The sequence below is a fragment of the Podarcis erhardii genome (assembly GCF_964252035.2).
Source record: "Podarcis erhardii genome assembly, chromosome: 3".
In the NCBI taxonomy this organism is placed as follows: Eukaryota; Metazoa; Chordata; class Lepidosauria; order Squamata; family Lacertidae; genus Podarcis; species Podarcis erhardii.
This window is the reverse complement of record NC_138507.1, coordinates 123,788,482-123,811,947: the sequence shown is the minus strand read 5'-3', so window position 1 is coordinate 123,811,947 and position 23,466 is coordinate 123,788,482. Positions and strand designations below refer to the sequence as shown.

The 23,466-nt window shown below is 48.8% G+C and overlaps 1 protein-coding gene across 2 annotated transcripts in view; it reads right to left on the bottom strand.

Annotated features, from left to right (window-relative positions):
- Positions 1-1,181: 1,181 nt before the first annotated feature.
- KIF3C (kinesin family member 3C) overlaps positions 1,182-23,466 on the bottom strand; it is a 48,228-nt gene continuing 25,943 nt past the window's right edge. Inside the window, exons 2-8 of one of the 2 annotated variants that reach the window (XM_081854656.1) lie at positions 15,474-15,575; positions 12,919-13,041; positions 10,880-10,998; positions 8,026-8,145; positions 6,571-6,715; positions 3,987-4,162; positions 1,182-2,192 (exon numbers count right to left, since the gene is read on the bottom strand). In XM_081854656.1, the coding sequence (XP_081710782.1) occupies positions 2,099-2,192; positions 3,987-4,162; positions 6,571-6,715; positions 8,026-8,145; positions 10,880-10,998; positions 12,919-13,041; positions 15,474-15,575 (879 nt within the window). In that variant the 3' untranslated portion in view covers positions 1,182-2,098. The remainder of the gene's footprint in view (positions 2,193-3,986; positions 4,163-6,570; positions 6,716-8,025; positions 8,146-10,879; positions 10,999-12,918; positions 13,042-15,473; positions 15,576-23,466) is intronic. The other variant, XM_081854657.1, reaches the window with a different exon arrangement.

Here is a 23,466-nt window from a genome sequence, read left to right as displayed (position 1 = left end):
GGGATCTGTAGCCACACCCCAGCTTGGACCGCCCCCCCAGTGCTTCAGGCTGTGCTGTCTCTCAGGCCAACTGCCCAGCTAGGAACATCAGAAGCTGCCATCAACAGAATCAGACCACTGCTTCATCGAAATCTGGTCTGCACCAGCTGGCATCCCTGGTTGTCCACGGTTTCTCTGCAGACTTTCCCAGCCCTCCCTGGAGATGACAAGGACTGAGCCTAGGACCTTTTGCACACACAGCAGGTGTCTGTGCTGACTGAGCCACGGCCCCTAGCTCAGTGCCACAGCCGCCTTTTCACCAAGTCCCTCCCTTTCCCTTCCTCTGGTTTCTGGTCTTGGACCGTGGAGAGCGGAAGAGCCCTTCTGCTACAAAAGCTGCAGCAGGCACAGAGCGCTGCAAAACTCTGCCACTTCCCTCTCTCAAAGAAAGGTGGCCTACCAAACCTTTCCCGCTGACCTCCTGGCCATCCCATCGCCTTTGCTCTCGTGCCCTCACACCTTTCTCCGTTTGCTGCCCATGGTGGCTGCATGTGGCCGAGTCTCAGGCACCTGGAGGTCTGTTTGGGAGCAGCATCACAAGGAATGGTGCCAACGGCGCGCTGGCAGCTATCACACCAGGCAGCAAGCACTCTCCATCTCCCCGAGCTAAATGCAGCCTGCGGGCTTTCCCCTGGAGAGAAAGCTCATCAACACTCTCCTTGCCTAGAAAGCAAAGTCTCAGCCCTTTCCCAATTGCCCCTCTCCTCTCCCAGGAAAATACCCACTCTTTAGCCTCAAATCGGAACAAGAAGATTGCCGTTGGTTCCGATTGAGCACTAAAGAGTGGTTTTCCCCATGAGAAAGCGGATGAACCCAGAGTTTTGCTTATTTCTAGGAAATTCCCAGGCCAATTTTAGGGGCAGCCCCAAAGCTAACTGACTAGAAGCCAAAGGGCAACTTATGCAGAGAGACACTGACCATGAGGAAAAGGCAGGGGGCGTGAGGGTTGGGTTTGGTGGTGGTGGCGGGGTGTTTATTCCACCTTGCCCTCCCCCTTTCTCTTTGATTTCTCTGCCTTCCCCTCCTGACCTCAACGTGGCCCCAGGAGGTCCTTGCCACCGGCAGGACGCTGCATCAAAGCTGCCTGTCCCTGTTGCCACTGCAAGAGAGCCATGAATTTCGAGTAAAACTCAAGAGGCGCTCTTCTCTCTGCCTCTCTCCCCATGTGAGGCACATGATTGGTTCTTGACTTCAGGACGTCTCTTCCCAATCAGAATATGGATGATTCCTGTCCTGGAGAGGCAATATGCAACATCCCCACCATGTGGGCCATTGCAGTCACTTGGTGGGTCAAGCAGGGGCCCCCAGCATCCCAGCCCCCTCACAGATCTGCTTGCATAATCAGTCCTCAGGCTCTTGCTGCACAGCATGGAGCCATTTGGTGTGTTTTTTGGCTGGGTGAACAGAAGGCAAGGCGAAGCCGATGGTCTTGGTGCGAGAGCAGAGAGGATTCCGTGGCTGGCAAGGAGGTCGAATCCTGCCTCCAAGCTCTGCCAGCACCGACCAAACACTCCTCGTAGGGGACACTGCAAGGAGACAGCGACTTCTTCCGAGGCCGGAGGGAACAGAGGGAGCCGAGTGCAAGTGGTTTGGGCTCCGCCTGCCCCAGACAGGTGTCCCTACTGAGCTCAGAACATCGACAGGGTGAAGAAAAAGCAAGAGTCCGCCTTCTAGGAAGGTTGTGCGTGGTGCCAGGATGCCCCAACATTGCCAGGGGAGCAGCTGGCACAGAGGACGCTGCTTGGCCCCAAAGAAGAACCCGCCCCCAGCATCCTTACAAAGACACATCATAAATAAATATGTTAAATAAATAGAGCGACAGTCCAGAGAGGGCGGGGGGACGGGGCCCCCAGAACCATCCTCCCGTAAGGATGCACAGAGACACACACACACACACGCACACACACACACACAAGAAGTAGCTAAGGACAAAGATGAGTTAGTGCAGGGGGACCCCCCCTCCCTGGGCCACGTGTCCTCCGAGGCAGCAGGTGACGGGAGAAGGAGCCTCATCCTCCATGTGCGAAAGGAAGGGCCAGGGAGGGCCAATGGGGCCTTGTTACTCGTGAGCCAGTGCTGTGGCAGCGTTCTGTGAGCTGGAGGCAAGGGACACGTGCGTTGTCGACGACGGCAGGGAACGAGGAGCCTGGCACCTGGAGGAGAGAGACGAGAAGGAGGGGGAGAGTGAGGGGCCATGTTGCCCTCTTTCTTTCTTCCCTGCCGGCCCAAATGCCCCATGTCCCTCAAGGAAGTTCCCCCTCCCATTGCGGGAGAACCCAGGGCAGACCAACAGCCCCTCCAGACTCAGCAGCAAGACTCAGAAAACTTTTTCCACATGAGGCCAGTCCACTGTCCCTCGGACTATATACAGTGGTACCTCTGGTTGCGAACAGGATCCGTTCCGGAGGCCCGTTCGCAACATGAAAGGAACACAACCCGCAGCGGCGCATCTGCACACACGCGGGTTGCAACTCACCGCTTCTGCACATGCGCGTGATGTCATTTTGCGCTTCTGCACATGCGTGAGCGGCAAAACCCGGAAGTAACCCTTTCCGGTACTTCCAAGTTGCCACGGGACATAACCTGAAAGAACGTAACATGAAGCAGACGTAACATGAGGTATGACTGTGTGTGTGTGTGTGTGTGTGTGTGTGTGTGTACGTATATATATATATATTTAAATACCCAAATGAATTCCTATGCACACTTCGAAGGGGGGCAAGTAGTCCTCCTCCTCACCCCACCCCAGCCGCCTTCTCGGTGTGCCGCCTGCCTCATTCGCCGAAGGGCTGGCGGCGGCGGCACGAAACGGGCTTCCTCCTTGCCTAGAGAAAGAAGGTGCCACCGCTGCCACTGCTGCTACTTCTCGTGAAGTGAGTAGGCAGAGTGAGCTCGTCCGCACCACTCTCTGGCCCACAGGAGCACCAGGGCGGTGGCGGGAGGAAGCGGCCAAGCGGGGGCGGCTCTGCCAATCAAACGCCGTACCTGGCGCGGCTTTTGATTGGCAGAGCCTCCGCCGCTTGGCCTCTTCCTCCCATCACCATCACCGGGAGTCTTGGCTGCACAGCGGGTTCCGCCTTTGTGGCTCGGGCCGGATTTAGGACCCAGGTGGGCCTGATCCGGCCTGGGGGCCTTAGTTTGCTGACCCCTACTCAGCAGCCCGGGACGCGGGTGGCGCTGTGGGTAAAACTTCAGTGCCTAGGACTTGCTGATCGCAAGGTCGGCGGTTCGAATCCGCACGACGGGGTGAGCTTCCGTCATTCAGTCCCAGCTCCTGCCCACCTAGCAGTTCGAAAGCACCCCTAAGTGCAAGTAGATAAATAGGTACCACTTTATAGCGGGAAGGTAAACGGCGTTTCCGTGAGCGGCATTGGTGCTGGCTCGCCAGTTGCAGCTTCGTCACGCTGGCCACGTGACCCGGAAGTGTCTCCAGACGGCGCCGGCTCACGGCATCTTGAGCGAGATGAGCGTGCAACTCTAGAGTCGGTCACGACTGGCCCATATGGGCAGGGGTACCTTTACCTTTACCTTACTCAGCAGCTTTAACTTCTCCATTGCCAGAGAGAGAGAGGACATAGTGAAAATGTCCGCTCACAGCTGTTAACCCCCCAAATCTGGGAAATGGCCAGAAGTCACCCCACGGTTCTCTGTTGTTTATGCAGGGCATCCCAGAACCTGGTTGATTCCCAGCCTGCTCTTCTGATTGGCTGGCACGTAGCTGAACAGATCCTGGTCCTGGGTGACCATTCCTAACCTTCTTACTTGGCTAATGCCGTACCTTTGAACCTTTCCAGTGGCCCCAGATTCTGCCAGAGTCCTACAAGAGTGTAGGCTGAACTCCTGACATCCTGGTGGGAAAATGTCTCCACCTCAAATTCACTCCCAGCTGTGCAGATGAGCACTCCACAAAACCTTCTCCATCACTGCTCTCCCTCTTGCTCACTCACCAAGACCGCGACTTCCGCACTCGCGACGCCGCTGGTCGCTCCAGGAGGCTGTCGAGACGCATGAGCCTCTCCAGGTGCAGAGCCCGTGGATCGTGCTCACTCGGGTCCCGTGTGATCTCAAACTCGAAGACGGCCGGCGGGGAGACGTCCAGTTCTAGGAACATGATATTCTCAGCCTGTGATGAAATCGGGGAAGGGAGGGAATTCAGAAAGGAGAGGCCAGTTTGCCAAGGAGGCGGCGCAGAAAAGGGTGAAAATGCAACACATCCACAAAAAATACGAAGAGGGATTTGTCCTCTTGTCGATTTGCAGAATGGTAGAATTAGAAGGGGACCCCCCAAGGTCATCTAGTCCAACCCCCCCCCCCCCCGCAAGGCAGGATTCACAACTGAAGCATCCCAGATGGATAGCCACCCAAACTCTGCTAAAAAATACCCCTCCAAGGATTTAGAAAGTGGATTCCCTAATACTTGCTTAGTTATTTTACATATTTCTCACTCATCATGGCCGCCTCCACCTCTTTCCCTCTTTTCCTCCTAAAGTAACACTAGAAAATGTAGGAAATGTAACTTGAAAAAAGAGACAAAAACAACATTTGACAGATAATAATAATAATTTTTAAAAAATAAGAAAGGAAGGAAGGAAAGAAAGAAAGAAAGAGAGAGAGAGAAGAAAGAAAGAAAGAAAGAAAGAAAGAAAGAAAGAAAGAAAGAAAGAAAGAATTCCCCAAATCACCTTGAAGGTAAAGAAATACTGATAACCTTTGCCTTCTGCTAATTCCCCATGAATTAGCCTGGATTGTGAGCCCTTTGTGGCAACAAAGACCATTGTTTAAAGCATATTTTCTGTAGCCACAGCCCTAGAAGATGGTCTCCCTACAAAGCTGTATGAACCTTTCTCCAAATCGGAGATGGACAGAGTTCCCTGAGGTGAGTTTGCGCCATCAAAATGGCAGCCACAGGGAGAGGAAGGGGGCTTCCTCTGGGTGCTGCCTTTGACGCAAACGGTCTAGGTCCCGGACTCCTCCCATATGGAGCCACCCCTATTTCGAGGTCCTCCATCACTGGGAGGAGCTACTGGAGAGAAGACTGCAGTGGTGGCCAAACTCAGCCCTACAGATGTTTTGGGACTACAACTCCCATCATCCCTAGCTAACAGGACCAGTGGTCAGGGATGATGGGGGCTGTAGTCCCAAAACATCTGGAGGGCCGAGTTAGGCCACCACTGTTCAGACTTACTGTATTCTTATCTTGGCTTTGATCGCTATCTACCATATTTTTCCGTCTATAAGACGCCCCCATTTATAAGACGCCTCTTATTTTTGGGGACTCAGATTTATTAAAATGGAGGGAGGGGGAGATGTATCCATGTATAAGACGCCCCATAATTTTTGACATTATTTTTTAGTGAAAAAACCTAGTCTTATACAGTGGTACCTCGGGTTACAGACGCTTCAGGTTACAGACACTTCAGGTTACAGACTCTGCTAACCCAGAAAGTACCTCGGGTTAAGAACTTTGCTTCAGGACGAGAACAGAAATTGTGCAATGGCAGCGGGAGGCCCCACTAGCTAAAGGGGTGCTTCAGGTTAAGAACAGTTTCAGGTTAAGAACGGACCTCCGGAATGAATTAAGTACTTAACCCAAGGTACCACTGTACACGGGAAAATATGGTACTTTTGTGTTGTGGATTTTACAATCTTGTTGGCTGCCTTGTAGAGGTTTATTTCATAGAATCATAGAATCATAGAGTTGGAAGAGACCACAAGGGCCATCGAGTCCAACCCCCTGCCAAGCAGGAAACACCCTCAGAGCACTCATGACATATGGTTGTCAAGCCTCTGCTTAAAGACCTCCAAAGAAGGAGACTCCACCACACTCCTTGGCAGCAAATTCCACTGTCTAACGGCTCTTACTGTCAGGAAGTTCTTCCTAATGTTTAGGTGGAATCTTCTTTCTTGTAGTTTGGAGCCATTGCTCCATGTCCGCTTCTCTGGAGCAGCAGAAAACAACCTTTCTCCCTCCTCTATGTGACATCCTTTTATATATTTGACCATGGCTATCATATCACCCCTTAACCTCCTCTTCTCCAGGCTAAACATGCCCAGGTCCCTTAGTCGTTCCTCATAAGGCCTCGTTTCCAGGCCTTTGACCATTTTGGTTGCCCTCCTCTGGACACATTCCAGTTTGTCAGTGTCCTTCTTGAACTGTGGCGCCCAGAACTGGACACAGTACTCCAGGTGAGGTCTGACCAGAGCAGAATGCAGTGGCACTATTACTTCCCTTGATCTAGATGCAATACTCCTATTGATGCAGCCCAGAATTGCACTGGCTTTTTTAGCTGCCGCGTCACACTGTTGGCTCATGTCAAGTTTGTGGTCAACCAAGACTCCTAGATCCTTTTCACATGTACTGCTCTCAAGCCAGGTGTCACCCATTTCCAGACCCAAGATTTTCCATCGGTCCATCTGAGCGGTGCTTGCTTTGTGACCAGGAAGTTCGGTCATCTCGGGGTCCCCTTCCCTCCCCCAGACCCCGTTTCTCCCTCCCTCCCCTCCTCCTCCTCTGAGGTCCTCTCGGCTCACCCGGTACCGAGGATGGGAGCCCATTGACATGGCCAGGCGAGCGTACTGGCTGATGGGCCTCTTGTACCCCACGGCGGAGGTCGGCCGCTTCTTCATCTGGGTGGCCATGGTGGTGGGGGGGCTGTTGCTTCCGCTCCCGCTGCTGCTGTAGAGAGATTGGTTTCCAAGAATGGAGAATGGGCGCAGGACGGGCTCAGGATCATCAGCATTGATAAAAAGCTTCATGTGTGGCATATCTCTGCCACCCTGCGCCTGAGCTGGTGGGCAAAGGATTCCCAGTCTGCCTTGCCCCATCTAATTATTTTACTATTATTCGTTAAATTTGCTATCATTCGTTAAATAAATGGTCTCGGTCCAGTATATCTGAAGGAGCGTCTCCACCCCCATCGCTCTACCCAGACACTGAGGTCCACCTCCGAGGGCCTTCTGGCGCTTCCCTCACTGCGAGAGGCCAAGTTACAGGGAGCAGGCAGAGGGCCTTCTCGGTGGTGGCGCCCGCCCTGTGGAACTCCCTCCCATCAGATGTCAAAGGCATAAACAACCATCTGACGTTCAGAAGACACCTGAAGGCAGCCCTGTTTAGGGAAGCTTTTAATGTTTGATGCATTACCATATTTTAATATTTTGTTGGAAGCCGCCCAGAGTGTATAAAACCACCCAGATGGGCGGTGTATAAATAATAAATAATGAATTATTATTATTATTATTATTATTATTATTATTATTATTATTATTATTATATTTGTACACCGCCCTTCATCCAAAGATCCCAAGGCAGCTCACAACAGAAATAAATACAAAATGAGAATGCAGGCAACTCGCCACATGCATGCAATCTCCTTGCATGGCGCTGGGAACCCAGAAGTGGTGCGTGGCTTGTGAAGAGACCCTCCCCACATCCTCTTTGGCCCTGGGAAGGTCTCCTCGTGAGCCGGAGCCCGAAGAGGAAAGCCGCCCTGAGTCCCAGTCTGGGGTAAATGTGGAATATAAATAAATATAATAATCACAATAATCATAGTTAGGGTTGTCATTTCCTGGCTGTCCTCAGAGGTGCTTCTCATTTGGGCTACTGACTGTGCTACAAATGTAGATGAACTTGATATCTGCTGAAAACAAAACAAATTCCTTCCAGTAGCACCTTAAAGACCAACTAAGTCAGTTCTTGGTATGAGCTTTCGTGTGCATGCACACTTCTTCAGATACCTTTTGTGCATGCACAAAAAAGCTCATACCAAGAACTGACTTAGTTGGTCTTTAAGGTGCTACTGGAAGGAATTTGTTTTGTTTTGACTATGGCAGACCAACACGGCTACCTATCTGTAACTTGATATCTGCTCAACTGTCATGGCTCCAGCTGAGGAACCCAGGTGTTTTTTTGGGGGGTGTTGCTTGGGCAGAGAGCAGTACTGCCCTTGTCGGCAGACCCTCCTCCCACCAAAGGGCTCAGAAACTCACCTTCCTGGCGTGAGCACCAAGGGCTGGAATTTCCACTGGTCCTCCTCACAGTCAAAGTAAAGGCGGTTCATGATTTTGTTCTTCTCTTCGGGGGGGATGAAGTTTTCAATGATCAGATACCTGAGCAAAGATGGAATGGGCAGCATCAGCAGGAGGCAGGCTGCCGAGGGAAGCGGAGGGGGGGGGGCGGATCTGCCCACATGGGGATTTCAGATTTTTATTTATTCCCACAAAGCTGGAAAAAGAAGGCGGGAACAGCTTGGGGGCCGATGAAAACAGGTGGGTGACTAAGTGACCGACAGTGGATTTATTTTATCACTTGTTCTGAAATGTGTGAACTGTTAGAATTCCTGCTCCCTGTTTGCAGTCATGGGATTGTTGTCTTTTACATGATGGTATAGGTTTGGGAAGTAACGGAGACAGGATGTTTGTGTTCCTGTGTTCCGTGAAGTGGGAATATTGTCCTTTGTTCTTTTTCTCTTTGCTGTCTGATGCTAGAGAGAGAGGGAGCCATGTTGCAGTGCTTCGTGTGTGTTTAGATTTAAATAAATTAGATTAGCCAAAATGCTGAGTTGCTAAGGTCTGTTATGCAACTGCGCAAACTCTGCAGATCTCTAAGTGTGCCGATGTCTGTTGGCATCGGTCGCTGTGATGTTCGGGGAGAAGAAAGCTTTTGAAGCTCCCAAACGATTGACCAGGAGGGAGGGAACATGCGAGTCGGGCAGGTGTCTCTGCCAGGGTCCTACTCGAGTGTAGGACGAGCTCCTGGCACATACTGATGGAACCGGCAGCATCAGCAGGAGGCAGGCTGCCGAGGGAAGCAGGGGGTCTGGCCACATGGGGATTTCAGATTTTTATTTATTCCCACACGGCTGGAAGAAGAAGGCGGGGACAGCTTGGGGGCCGATGAAAACAGGCGGGTGAGCGAGCGAGCGACAGTGGATTTATTTTATCACTTGTTCTGAAAAGTGTGAACTGGTCATACCAGTGTAGGAATCTGGTTGGCCACTGTGAGAACAGGATGTTGGACTAGATGGGCCAGATCCAGCTGCCAGGCTTTCCTCGTGTTCTCACATTTTAGGACATCCCTTACAAGTGAAGTGAAGGACATGAGGCAGGAGTTGGTAATGCAGGCGAGCTGTGCAGGAGCAAGCTGCCGGCTAGCTCTGCGGAAGCTCCTTTTATTGGCACAATATGCAAAACCAATCAAATACATTTTGGACTGTGACCTTTACACATCTTCCAGTCCCAAGATCGTGGGGTGATACCAAGTTATTTTGGCACCTGTTTCCACCGCGTCAGTTTCCCCTTGAACCATGTATGATGACGGAGACAAAGGTCACAGACAGACCACTAAGAGAGCAAAGGTTAGATAGAGGGCATGATGTTCAGACAGCTGTGGCTTTGTCTGTGGGGGTGTGGGGGGGTGTGTGTGCTCCGCACCCCAAGGTCACGTGTGTGGACAGCTGAGGCTGCCCGCAGGTGAAAGTGTCTCCATACCCAGCGATCATTCCTACAACAAGGAGCTGTGCTAAAGCAGTTTGACCCCATTTGCACTGAGACGTCAACCTGGTCTTCAAAACAACTTCCACCCTCACTCCAAGAGCAGCAGCAGCAACATCCCCCTCTCTCGGGATCCTTCTGGCTCCCCTGCCTTCCTTCAAGTCCTCCCTACGGACCCCTTCCTCTGGAGCCCTCTTGTTCCGTTGCCCCCTCCAGGGACACTCGACTCTCACCATCCCAACACTGCTACTCAGAGCCCTTGACATCTCATCCCAGGGCCCAGCAAGGTGAGATGACAAGTCAACCCCCTCACCTTCCTCCTCACGCCAGGGAGGGGTCAGCTGGCCAGCCACCCGCTGCCCTCCAGCGCCCCCACCATAGGTGGCCAGAACGAGATACTGCAGCGTCCAGTTTAGGGAGGGGGCTCAGGTAACACTAAGGGCCAATACAGTGGTCCCTTGGTTCTCAAACTTAATCCGTTCCAGAACTCCGTTCCAAAACCAAACCGTTCCAAAACCAAGGCGTGCTTTCCCATAGGAAGTAATGCAAAGTGGATTAATCCATTCCAGACTTAAAAACAACCCCTAAAACAGCAGTTTGACATGAGTTTTACTATCTATAAAATGATCCATAAGATGAAAGCAATCAACAATGTACAGTGGTACCTCGGGTTACAGGCGCTTCAGGTTACAGACGCTTCAGGTTACAGACTCTGCTAACCCAGAAATAGTACCTCGGGTTAAGAACTTTGCTTCAGGATAAGAACAGAAATCGTGCCGCCGCGGCGCAGCAGCAGTGGGAGGCCCCATCACCTAATGTGGTGCTTCAGGTTAAGAACATTTTCAGGTTAAGAACAGACCTCCAGAATTTTTAACTTCTTAACCCAAGGTACCACTGTACTGCAGTCACACAATCAATCAATCAGTAGCTGAACTGGGTTCCACACAGTCACAAAAACAAAACAAATAGAGCCGTGAAAACAAAAACGCAAAGTAAATAGCAAAAACAGACAGACCTCAGCGTAGCACTCAAATTGGAACATGTTCAGCTTCCAAAAAAAAGTTGGCAAACCAGTTTGCTGTGTTTGGGTTCCAAGTTGTTTGAGTACCAAGGCGTTTGAGAACCAAGGTACCACTGTAGAGTCTCACCTAGAAAGCTGTGGGCTCAAGCTTGGCTCCCCCAAGCTGAGGCACGCTTGCCCACCCCCTCAGGCCTCCAGACCACCAGCCCCTGAGAGTGTCAGGGGCAGCAGGAGGAGGTCAGGTGGGGGCAACCTTGGCTTGGGCTCCTCCTGGGCTGGGCTCCCCCTGCTGCTGCTGCTGCTGCCGGCTGAGCCCTGCCAGACACTCACTTGAGCTTCAGTTCCCTCGTCTGCTCGTTCTGTGCCTCCTCCAGGTCTTGCCGCACGCGGATGTATTCGTCGTGTTGGTCCTGGATCTCAGCCTTCACGGCCTGGAGTTTTGCATAGAGCTGCCGGTGAGAGAAAAAGGAGCATCCCTTTTTTAGTTATTTTTTTCCATAAAAAAATATTATTCATTTTATAACACAAATGAAAAACACAGACAGAAAAGGCAAACAATACGAACAAATTCTTGTCATATCCTTATTTTCTAAACATTGTTAAGTTGACTTCCCCAAGTCCCACCTATCTGATTTTCATTTTATTTCATCTTTAGCGGTTTACATATATCATAATTTCTAACCATCTTTTTTTTAATCATACTTAAAATAACTTCACATTTTATCACTTACAAATAATATTATTTTAAAATACCCTGTCTTCTACTTCTAACCCTACAGCCTATATACGCTTCCAAAGCTATTCTAGGGTTTAAATATTAACATCTTTTTTCAAATATTCCTTAAACTTCTTCCAATCTTCTTCCACCGTCTCTTCTCTCTGGTCTCGGAGTCTCCTGGTCAGTTCGGCAAGTTCCATATAGTCCATGGGCATCGCTCGTGTAGGGGAACGGCCGTTGTGCCACTGCCAGCCCATGAGCCCTTCACCATGCCACAAGCCGCCATGGGCACTGAAGGCCAAATTGACAGAAGGGCGGACGACTTATAGAAATTTATTAAAACAAGAGGGAGTAGAGTACAAATTAAATTTAAGGAATTATCTGGGAAATTCACAACATGGTTACAATATCATCATTTGAATGAAGTATTTCAGAAAGTTGTGATACGAGGGTTTGGGGAACAAATATCACAACTGGAGAGAGACCTGTTGGAATGTAATGTAAAAGTGTTGTCTAAAATGCAGAAAATATGATTGGAATGGGAGGGTGTAAAATGCTCAGTGATACGTTGGGCAATAGGTATCGGTCATAATATAGACATGGAAGCACGGGAACGATTGGGGAATACGGGTGTAAAATTTACAGCATGTTATGGTCGAAGAGAAAATTATATGAAAATGATATATCAATGGTATTTAGCACCGAGTGAATAGGCAAAAATGTATAAATCTAAATCAAATAAGTGTTGGAAATGTAAAGAAAGGGAAGCTTTTAATGTTTGATGCATTACTGTATTTTAATATTTTGCTGGAAGCCGCCCAGAGTGGCTGGGGAGACCCAGCCAGATGGGCGGGGTTAAATAAATAAATAAATAAATAGAGAAAGAAGGTTCTTTTTATCATATGTGGTGGTCTTGTCGTAAGGTTAAAGCTTACTGGGAAATGATATATAATGAATTGAAAAGGATGTTCAAAATAACTTCTATAAAAAACACACACCCAGAAGCTTTTCTTTTGGGAATTATAGGGACAAAACTACCCAAACTGTATAGAAATTTATTTATGTATGCTACTAGAATAGCAAGAATGTCACTCGCCCCAAAATGGAAAGAAGCAGAAGTCCCAGCAAAGGAAGAATTGATACAAAAACTTATGGAATATGCAGAAATGGCAAAACTTACCAGAAGAATAAGAAATAACAAATGAATAACAAACTTTTTATAAAAGAACGGAAATGGTTTATTCAATATTTACAGATAAATTGTAAACAGATAAAAACATTGGCAGGATTATTGCAACAACCTGCAGTTTCATAAGGGTATATATTTACAGTAGATCATTAAATGAGCAAGTTAAATTCATTTGGATATGAAGAAGGTATAAAAAAATAAATTTAAGGAACCGCAGAAAGAGGGGGAAGGAAGTCAAATCTTGAAATGTTCCGTGTAAAACTAATGAAATGTATAAATTTGAAAAGTAGAAATAAAAAACGTTTGAAAAAAATGTTTGTCCTCTGGCTTGGGTCCCGATCCCTGGCAAGCGAAGCCTTGACCTGGGCTCTCGCGCTGGGCCTCGGACTGCAGCTACGGGGAAGGGGGGACCCCCCCATCTCCCGCCGCCCCCTCTGGCCACGCTCCCCCCCCCTTGCTCACCTTCTTCAGCTTCTTGGTCTTGATCTCCACTTCCTGCTGCAAGGAGGTGAACGTTTCCCGCAGCTCCATGGTCTCCTCGTCTCGCAAGAGCACCTGCTGCTGCATCTCACGTTCCCGCCGCTTCTGTGGGTTGAGACCAGCAAAGCCTTAGTCTGCGCAGGTCAGGGGCTTCTCAGCTGAACCCCCCCCCCCCGCGGACCCTCGCCCGTGCCATTGCGTTCTGAAACACGCTGCCCGGGGGGGGGGGGGAGGCATGGCTGGGTGTGCCACAAGGCACCCTTCCACCTGCAAACTTCACATTCATCCAGTGCTTTACCAACTGCACTGGCTCCCGGTAGAGTACAGGGTCAGGTTTAAGGTGCTGGTCTTGACCTTTAAAGCCCTGTGCGATCCCTCGTACCTACGGGACCGCCTTTCCTGGTATGCCCTGCAGAGGACCTTAAGGACTTTGGAGGTCCCAAGTCGCAAGATGGTTAGATTGGTTTCAGCTAGGGCCAGGGCCTTTTCAGTACTGGCCCCGACTTGGTGGAACGCTCTGTCACAAGAGAATAGGGCCCAGTGGGACTTGACATCTTTTTGCAGGGCCTGCAAGACAGAGCTGTTCCGCCTGGCCTTTGGTCTGGACTCGGTCTGACCCTTATGTTTCCATCCCCTTATGGTCTTGATTTATGAGCTACTTTAAAATGAGGCTGCATTTTAACCTGTATTTTAAATTGGGTTTTTTTTTTTCATTTTCCTCCCCCCCCCCTTTTCTCCCTATTATGTTTTTACTGTGATTTTATTGGTGTTAGCCGCCCTGAGCCTGGCTCTGGCTGGGGAGGGCTGGGTATAAATAAAAAATTATTATTATTATTATTATTATTATTATTATTATTATTACTACCTGCCCACAAATCAGCTGTTAGGGCCCGAGGGAAGGGGGGGTCTCCCACCCAAGAGCCCCACAGGGGACACACAGAAGAAGAGGAGTTAAACCCCGGACCCTGGCGGTGGGACACTGGGGAGCATCTTAGAGAAAGGACAAGCTGGGAGATTCTAGACCAGCGGTTCTCAACCTGTGGGTCCCCAGATGTTGTTGGACTACAATGCCCATCATCCCTGAGCTCTGGCCTTGCCAGCTAGGGGTGATGGGAGTTGTAGTTCAACAACATCTGGAGACCCACGGGTTGAGAAAGGCTGTTCTAGAAGCAGGGAAGTGGGTGATCAAGGGGGGTCAGGAGTAGGAGACCCTTCCAGGACAGGACTGGAGGCTGAGAGTCAGAGTGTGAGTGTAGACTCGGACAGAGGCGAGTCCGAGGTTGTCCTCGTTGCCCAGCAGGAGCAACAGCCCCACTGGCTCTCTTCCCTCCTGAAACCCAAATTGAGGAGAGTCCTGCACATTGCTGAGCAAAGGGCTGGACAGGCCCAGAGGAGGATCTCGCCCTCTGGACACAACTTTTGTCTGCTTGAGAGGGGTCCAGGGTGAGAGGCTAGAGCGGGGAGGGCAGGGCCAGTGGTCAGTTTCAGCAACATCTCTGCTGGATTAAGAAAACATATTTTTCGCTCTATAAGATGCACTTTTTCCCTCCTAAAAATTAAGGGGATGTGTGTGTGTGTCTTATGGAGCAAATGCAGGCTGCGCAGCTATTCCAGAAGCCAGAAAAGCAAGAGGGATCACTGTGCAGCGAAAGCAGCGATCCCTCTTGCTGTTCTGGCTTCTGGGATAGCTGCGTGGAGCCTCTTCAGGGCAACGGGAGAGTTCTGAAGAGGCTTTGCGTTGCTTTCGCTGAAGCTTTGCGTTGCTTTCTTCAACAACATGTGATTCAGAATATTTTTTTTCTTGTTTTCCTCCTCTAAAAACTAGGTGCATCTTATGGTCGGGTGCGTCTCATAGAGTGAAAAATATGGTATTTTCTGTTAATAGAAAGCTAATCGTGCCTCCCGTTCTTTCCTGCCGTAAGGATGACCTGGGCTCACTTGACGGCTCCTTGACATCAGCATATGCCGGCTTTACGCCCGAGGTGTCCTGAGCACCTGGCCATGCTCCTGGGGGAGTGGCGCCAGATTGGCAGCCTACAAGAAGGGGATCAAACTGGATATCCAGCGGCCATAGCTGGCTGCTGTCAAGGGCTTGCAGACTGCAGCCCAGCACCCAGGCCCTGCTTCTCTCTTGCAGAGGCCTGGAAGGAAGGGGACAGGTGTGTTTTAAAGGGCTGCCAGCTATGGCTGCTGTTATGTACTGAAGTTCTCACCCTGGGCCAGCAGGGGGATACTGTAGATAGTTTTCACTCAGGTCCACGTCAGTTATTTTAGGCTGGAAACCCTGGGTTGTTGTTGCTACAATGTTGACAGCCGGCTGCCTATAAAAGCAGGCTGGCTGAGCTGTTTGCTGTTCAGTTCTGTCCAGCTTACAAATAAAGAACTGCTCTGGAAAAATCGCTGTGTCGTCTGCTATGTTCGCCCACAACTTAACAGCTGCAGTGGGCTGGTGAGGGCCACATTCATCAGCCAGCAAAGGGGAGGAAAGGCAGGAGGGGTTGTTACTGGTCCTGCTCCCACCCTGCCCGTCTGTCTACCTGCTCTGCAATCTCCTGCCTCTTCAGTTCCAGCATTTTCTGCTGCTCGTTGGTGTGGTCCATGATGTTCCTTCCGCCAATCAGCAACTTGCTCTCCATCGCCTGGAGAAAGGAAGGAAAAGGGAAATGATGGTTTATCAAGCCACGGCTTAGTATTAAGTGCTGTGCACACACAGCAGCTGAACTGCGGTTTGTTTACCACCAAAAGCAAGCAAAGAGGACCTGAAGCCATGGTTTGCAGGTGGCTTCCATGGACCAGTGTGGCAGAGCTGCTGGGCCTCCCAGTCTAGCCCCAGGCTCCTTTTGGGCATGTAAGAGGGAAAAGAGAACGCACAGAAATCAGCCCTGAGTGCTCACTGGAAGGACAGATCCTGAAGCTGAGGCTCCAAGACTTTGGCCACCTCATGAGAAGAGAAGACTCCCTGGAAAAGACCCTGATGTTGGGAAAGATGGAGGGCACAAGGAGAAGGGGACGACGGAGGACGAGATGGTGGGACAGTGTTCTGGAAGCTACAAACATGAGTTTGACCCAACTGCGGGAGGCAGTGGAAGACAGGAGGGCCTGGCATGCTCTGGTCCAGGGGGTCACGAAGAGTCTGACACGACTAAGTGACTAAACAACAACAGCAACAGCCTTACAATGCTGTTGAGACACCAAATCAAAGCAAGATTTGAAACCCTTCCAATTCTACAATTCTATGATTCTAGGATCCCTGCACAGTAAATAAGACAGGGATGACATCTCAACAGCACCTGTGTGGTGACCCCTGATGAGAAACACACAAAATACAAGATGCAACAAAAGCAAGACTCCAGTCAGCAGATTTCTCAGTGAAACGAGCACCCGTCGGGAGCGTGGGGATTTCCTGCCTATGAGGACCAGCCGAGTGTTGGTGGGGAGGCAGAGGGCTGGAACCAGAGAAGAGGATATGGTGGCGCTGCCTTTCTTCACACCGAGTTCCAGAGCTGTGGACAAGGGCTGGCAGAGTCCAAGAATGCCCCCAGCCCTGTGGCAAGAGAAACGGATGGACTAGGCGGAATTGGTGAAACTGACACACAAACTGCGTGACAAGGACAACTGTTACTTGAAAGAAGAATGGGAACCTTTTACAAAGTACTTAAAGGAAGAACAAAACGAACTGGACTCCTTGGAAGGTTTTAATAGACATACACAAACTTTTTATTGGTAATATATAGATAGGTAAATTAAGGATCTTTACAATTTTATAATATGCAGAGAATAACATGTGCCGAAAAACCAGAGAGAGGAGCTGAAGGGGGGTTATTTTTTGGGGGGGGGAGGGGAGGGAATGAGGATGATGTGTTTTTGATAAATTATGTTGAAATTCCTAATAAAAAATATTTTTTTAAAAAAGAATGCCCCCAGCCACCACCCCCCATGCGCAGGGCATGCCCAGCTGGCCTGCTGACCTCTGGCGAGGAAGGAGCTGTGGGCACCGTGCCCCCTTGGGCGCCTATTCCCAGGCCTTGGTCCCCACACATCCCACGCTGGGCTGGCCCAATGCCAGGACCACGTCTCTCCGTCTTTCCTCCCTTCCTTCCTTCCTCCCTTCCGCACAGCTGTCGGGCTCCACAGCTGCCGCCGCCGCCTGCAGGACAGCTGCAGCCCCAGCTTGCAAGGCCCTTCTTGCCCAGAGCAGCCCCCTCCCCACACAAACCCCAGCGGCGGAAGCCCCCACCCGGAAGGCTGGCAGGCAAGTAGCTTTCAAGGCAGTCAGGGACTGGGGGTTTTTTGCATGGAGAAAGCAGCCCCCAATGAGACACCCCCCCACACACACAGAGGGGAATCTGTGGGCTGAAGAAAGCCACTCGGCTTTGAGTGTGAAGATCACAGAATCATAGTATTGTAGACCTGGAAGGGACCCTAAGGGTCATCTAGTCCAACCCCCTGCAAAGGAGGAATCTCAACTAAAGGTGGCCATCCAACCTCTGCCTAAAAACTGCCAAGGAAGCAGATCAGGTGTGAAGTTTTAGAGCAGGGAAGAAGAAGTGCCAACGAGGAAGTCCCGGACCAAAGAGGTTGAAGATGAACTCAGGACCGCAATACCTCAAGGACCACCTCTTTCCATATGAACCTACCTGGTGCCTGAGATCATCCTCTGAGGCCCTCCTTCGTGTGCCTCCTCCTTGAGCAGTCCAGAGGGTAGCAACACGAGAGCAGGGCCTTCTCTGCAGTGGCTCCCTGTCTGTGGCATCCTCTCCCCAGGGAAGCTCGCCTGGCGCCTTCATTATACACCTTCAGGTGTCAGGAAAAAACGCTCCTTTTTAACCAGGCCTTTGGTTCATTTGACTGACATCCTGTGCCCTTTAAAAATGTGTTTTTGTGGGGAGAGGGGCTATTGGGTTGTTGTTTTTATTTTTACTATGTATTTTGTGGTTTTATATCTTGATTTTATTCTGTGAACTGCCCTTAGACTTCCAGGATAGGGGAAGTATATAAATTCAATAAATAAAAAATAAAAAATATAAATAAATGGCCACTGCAGCCACCTCAGGGGATGGACGTGTGGCATTTCTGAGGGCAAAATCCACCAGGAAGCCCTTTTGAACCGAGCAATGCCCGTCTCCTCCCCACTTGAGGACCCCCAGCCAATCTGTGCCCCTGCTGTGTTAACCATGTGGGGAGCTGCCCGCGTGGCATAGTGACAGAGTGTTGGACTAGGACCCAGGTTCAAATCCCCCACTTGGCCAAGAAGCTAGTTGGGTGACCTGGGGGGCCAGTCACTGTCTCACGGCCTAACCTACCTCGCAGGGTGGTTGTTGGGGTTAAATAAGGGAGGCAGCCATGTTATGCCACCTTGAGCTCTTTGGAGAAAAAGGCAGGGCACAGATGTAATGAACAGGTAATTGCAATAGTAATGACAAAGCTAGACAGCATCTTTAAAATCAGAGACATCACCTTGCCAACAAAGGTCCGTATAGTTAAAGCTATGGTTTTCCCAGTAGTGATGTATGGAAGTGAGAGCTGGACCATCAAGAAAGCTGATCGCCAAAGAATTGGTGCTTTTGAATTCTGGCGCTGGAGGAGACCCTTGAGAATCCCATGGACTGCAAGAAGATCAAACCTCTCCAGCCCTGAGTGCTCATTGGAAGGACAGATCCTGAAGCTGAGGCTCCAAGACTTTGGCCACCTCATGAGAAGAGAAGACTCCCTGGAAAAGAGCCTGATGTTGGGAAAGATGGAGGGCACAAGGAGAAGGGGACGGCAGAGGACGAGATGGTGGGACAGTGTTCTCGAAGCTACGAAGATGAGTTTGACCAAACTGCGGGAGGCAGTGGAAGACAGGAGTGCCTGGCGTGCTCTGGTCCAGGGGGTCACGAAGAGGCGGACACGACTAAACGACTCAACAACAACAACAATGAATTCTTCAGGTGCCAAAACAGCCTGGCCCCAAATATTTTGGAATCCTGAGAAATAATTGCCTTATGGTTAGTGAGCATCATATTCCACTCCAGGACTTTCCCCAAATGGAGGAAGAGGAGCAAAAAAAGGCAGCGCAGCTGACCCACACAATCGGGCAGAGTCCTTCTCAGAGACTGCCAAGCTCCCGGGGGATGGTACAGCCCACCAGCTTCCTCTCGAAACATCCGCCTCCCTCCCTCCTCTCCCACAGGAGGTCCCTGTCAGCTCTCATAACATCTCAGGGGCCTTGGGAAAGCAAACATGCGCTCCCCATGCCCATCAACAAGGTTCCCCCTGGCAGAGGATAAGCTTGGCCACCACCATCACCCACCCCTTCTCAGTCCCCTCACCCTGGCCTTTGTCAACGGGCTCGCCTGCTTCCCACATGGGTGGCTATATTTAGAGCCAGGCTGCCTCAGAAGCCCAGTTGCTGGGGATCGCAGAATCATAGGGTTGTAAAGTTCGAGGGGACCCTCAGGGTCATCCAGACCAACCTCCGCAATGCAGGAATCGCAGCTCAAGAAGCCCTGGCCGGTGGGCATCCGACCTCTGCGTGAAAACCTCCAGGGAAGGAGAGTCCAAGACAGGCGGTCCATTCCGTTGCCAAATGGCTCTTCCTGCCAGACAGACTGCTTTTGCTCCACTGCACACATGTAAAGTTCAGGGAGGGGTGCAGGTGGCGCTGTGGGTTAAACCACTGAGCCTCTTGGGCTTGCCGATCAGAAGGTCGGCAGTTCGAATCCCCACGACAGGGTGAGCTCCCGTTGCTCGGTCCCTGCTCCTGCCAACCTAGCAGTTTGATAAGTAGTTTGCAAGTAGATAAGTAGGTACCGTTCCAGCGGGAAGGTAAACGGCATTTCCGTGTGCTGCTCTGGTTCACCAGAAGCGGCTTAGTCATGCTGGCCACATGACCCGGAAGCTGGACACCGGCTCCCTCGGCCAGTAAAGCGAGATGAGCGCCACAAGCCCAGAGTCAGCCACGACTGGACCTAATGGTCAGGGGTCCCTTTACCTTTACTGTACCTAAAGTTCTGGGAGGGATGCGGGTGGTGCTGTGGGTTAAACCACTGAGCTTCTTGGGCTTGCCGATCAGAAGGTCGGCAGTTCGAATCCCCACGACAGGGTGAGCTCCCGTTGCTCGGTCCCTGCTCCTGCCAACCTAGTAGTTTGAAAGCACGTCAAAGTGCAAGTAGATAAATAGGTACCGCTCCGGCGGGAAGGTAAACGGTGTTTCCGTGCGCTGCTCTGGTTTGCCAGAAGTGGCTTAGTCATGCTGGCCACATGACCCGGAAGCTGTACACTGGCTCCCTCGGCCAATAAAGCGAGATGAGCGCCGCAACCCCAGAGTCGGCCACGACTGGACCTAATGGTCGGGGGTCCCTTTACCCAGTGGCGTAGCCTGGGTTGTCAGCACCCGGGGCAAGGCAAGTAATTTGCGCCCCCTAACCCCTGGATTTTAGTTTTTTTTTTATAATAATTTTTATTGATTTTACAACATAAAGAAAAAACAAAACAAACATAATGCGACTTCCCCAAACCTCCCCTTCACTGCATCCAAATTTCAAAATTTTTAGCAATTCTTCATCCCATTTTTATATTTAATTCTCTTTAAAAAGAGTTTCTGCTTTATAAATTTCGATTTATAGCTGTAATTCTTAGTGTCCAATCCCCTGACATCTTAACATTCCGAAATTTTACAACAATTTTTAAGATAGATTTTAAATTTTTTCCAGTCCTCCTCCACTGTCTCTTTCTTCTGGTCACGGATTCTGCCGGTCATCTCTGCCAGTCCCATAAATTCAGTCACCTTGGTCTGCCATTCTTCCAGAGTAGGTAGTTCTTTAGTCTTCCAATACTTCGCCAAAAGGATTCTTGCTGCTGTTGTTGCGTACATAAAAAAGGTCCTATCTTTCTTTGGTACCAATTGGCCGACCATGCCCAAGAGAAAAGCCTCCGGTTTCTTTACAAATGTCCACTTAAGGATTTTCTTAATTTCATTATAGATCATTTCCCAGTAGGCCTTAATCTTTGGGCAGGTCCACCAAAGGTGATAAAAAGTTCCTTCACATTCATTACACTTCCAGCAATTGTTATTGGGCAAATGATATATCTTTGCAAGCTTGACTGGGGTCATGTACCACCTATAGATCATTTTCATTATGTTCTCTTTCAGGGCACTACATGCCGTAAATTTAATACCTGTGGTCCATAACTGCTCCCAGTCAGCAAACATAATATCATGACCAATATCTTGTGCCCACTTAATCATAGCTGATTTAACCGTTTCATCTTGTGTGTTCCATTTTAGCAGCAGATTATACATTCTAGACAGATTCTTAGTATTGGGTTCTAGCAATTCTGTTTCTAACTTTGACCTCTCCTTCTGAAATCCTAGTTTTCTGTCCTGCTTAAAAGTTTCATTAATCTGGTAATAATGTAACCAGTCTCGGACTTTAGGTTTCAATTTCTCAAAACTCTGTAGTTTCAGCTTTTCACCATCATATTCTACAATTTCACAATATTTTGGCCAGTCTGTATCCATGTTCAATCTTTTTACCGCCTTAGCTTCCATTGGTGACAGCCACCTGGGGGTTTTACTTTCAAACAAATCTTTATATCGATTCCATACATTATACAATGCTTTCCTGATAATATGATTTTTAAAATTTCTATGTACCTTTACCTTGTCATACCATAAATATGCATGCCAACCAAAACTATTATCATAACCTTCCAAGTCCAGAATGTCTGTATTCTCAAGAAGTAGCCATGGTTTCAGCCAGCAAAAAGCTGCTGCTTCATAATAAAGTTTTAAGTCCGGCAGGGCAAAGCCCCCTCTATCCTTTGCATCAGTCAAAATCTTAAATTTAATTCTGGGTTTTTTGCCCTGCCAGACAAATTTAGATATATCTTTCTGCCACTTCTTGAAACAGTCCATCTTATCTAAAATTTGCAATGTCTGGAACAAAAACAACAATCTCGGCAATACATTCATCTTGATTACAGCAATTCGGCCTAACAAGGAAAGTCTCAGTCTTGACCATATATCGAAATCTTTCTTCACTTCAGCCCAGCATTTCTCATAATTATCTTTAAATAAATTCACATTCTTAGATGTTAAGTTCACCCCCAGATATTTTACCTTTTTAGTAATTTCCAAACCAGTTTCTCTTTGAAAACTATCTTTTTCCCCCACCGTGAGATTTTTTTCCAACACCTTTGTCTTGTGTTTATTCAATTTAAAACCTGCTACCTGACCAAATATTTCAATAAGTTCCAAAACTCTTTTTGTACTAGTTTCTGGCTGTTGTAGTGTCAAAACTAGGTCATCTGCAAATGCTCTTAGCTTATAATGTTTAGTTCCGACCTGTATACCTTTAACCAGCTGGTCTCTTCTAATCATGTTAAGGAAAACCTCCAGTACCGATATAAACAATAGAGGGGAAATTGGGCATCCCTGTCGTGTCCCTTTCTCTATTGGAATTTCATCCATAACCATACCATTTACAATAAGTTTGGCCTTTTGCTCAGAATAAATTGCACTTATACCATTTTCAAAGTTCTTGCCTACCCCCATTCCTTGGAGATTCCTCTTCATAAAGCTCCAACAAATATTGTCAAAGGCTTTCTCTGCATCCACAAAAATCAAAACAGCTTTTCTATTTATGTCAGTTTCCAAAAGTTCTAGAATATCTATAATATTCCTCACATTGTCTGACAAATGCCTGCCTGGTAGAAAGCCTGTTTGGTCCCTGTGAATCTCCTCTAACAGCACTTTTTTGAATCTTTTTGCTAAAATGTCTGCAAAAATTTTATAATCCACGTTCAAAAGTGATATAGGGCGGTAATTCTTGACTTGATGTTTCTCAGTTTCTGTCTTTGGTATAAGTGAGATGAATGCTTCCTTCCACGATTCGGGAGCCTTTTTCCCCTCCAAAATTTGATTGCAGACTTCTTTCAATGGTTGTATTAACCAATCCTTCAATACTTTATAATATCTCGCAGTTAATCCATCTGGTCCTGGTGATTTTCCCAGCTTCATATCCTGGATGGCACTCTCTATTTCTTGATCTGTAATTTTCTCGTTTAAACTCCTTCTGTTGTTTTCAGAGATTTTTGATAGTCCGTATTTTCCAATAAATTCTTCTATCTCCTGTTCATTTTTTGGCCCTTGTTTATATAATTTCTTAAAGAAACTTTGAAAACAATTACTTATCTCATTTGGTTTATTAATAAACTTCCCATCTACTTCGAGTGATGTCACTGTATTCAATTTTTGTCTCTTTTTCAGTTGCCAAGACAGTAGCTTCCCACATTTATCTGCAGATTCAAAAGTCTTTTGTCTCATTTGTTTAATTTTCCATTCTATTTCCTGGTTCGTCAATTCCATATATTGTGTTTGATAGAATTTTATTTCTCTTAATATCTCCTGGGATTTAGGCTTAGATCTCAATTTCTTCTCCCCTTCTTTTATTAGATTCCAAATTTTCTCTTTCTTCTCATTCTGCTTTTTCCTCTTTATTGAATTCTGTTGTATTAGGAAGCCACGCATCACGGCTTTACTTGCGT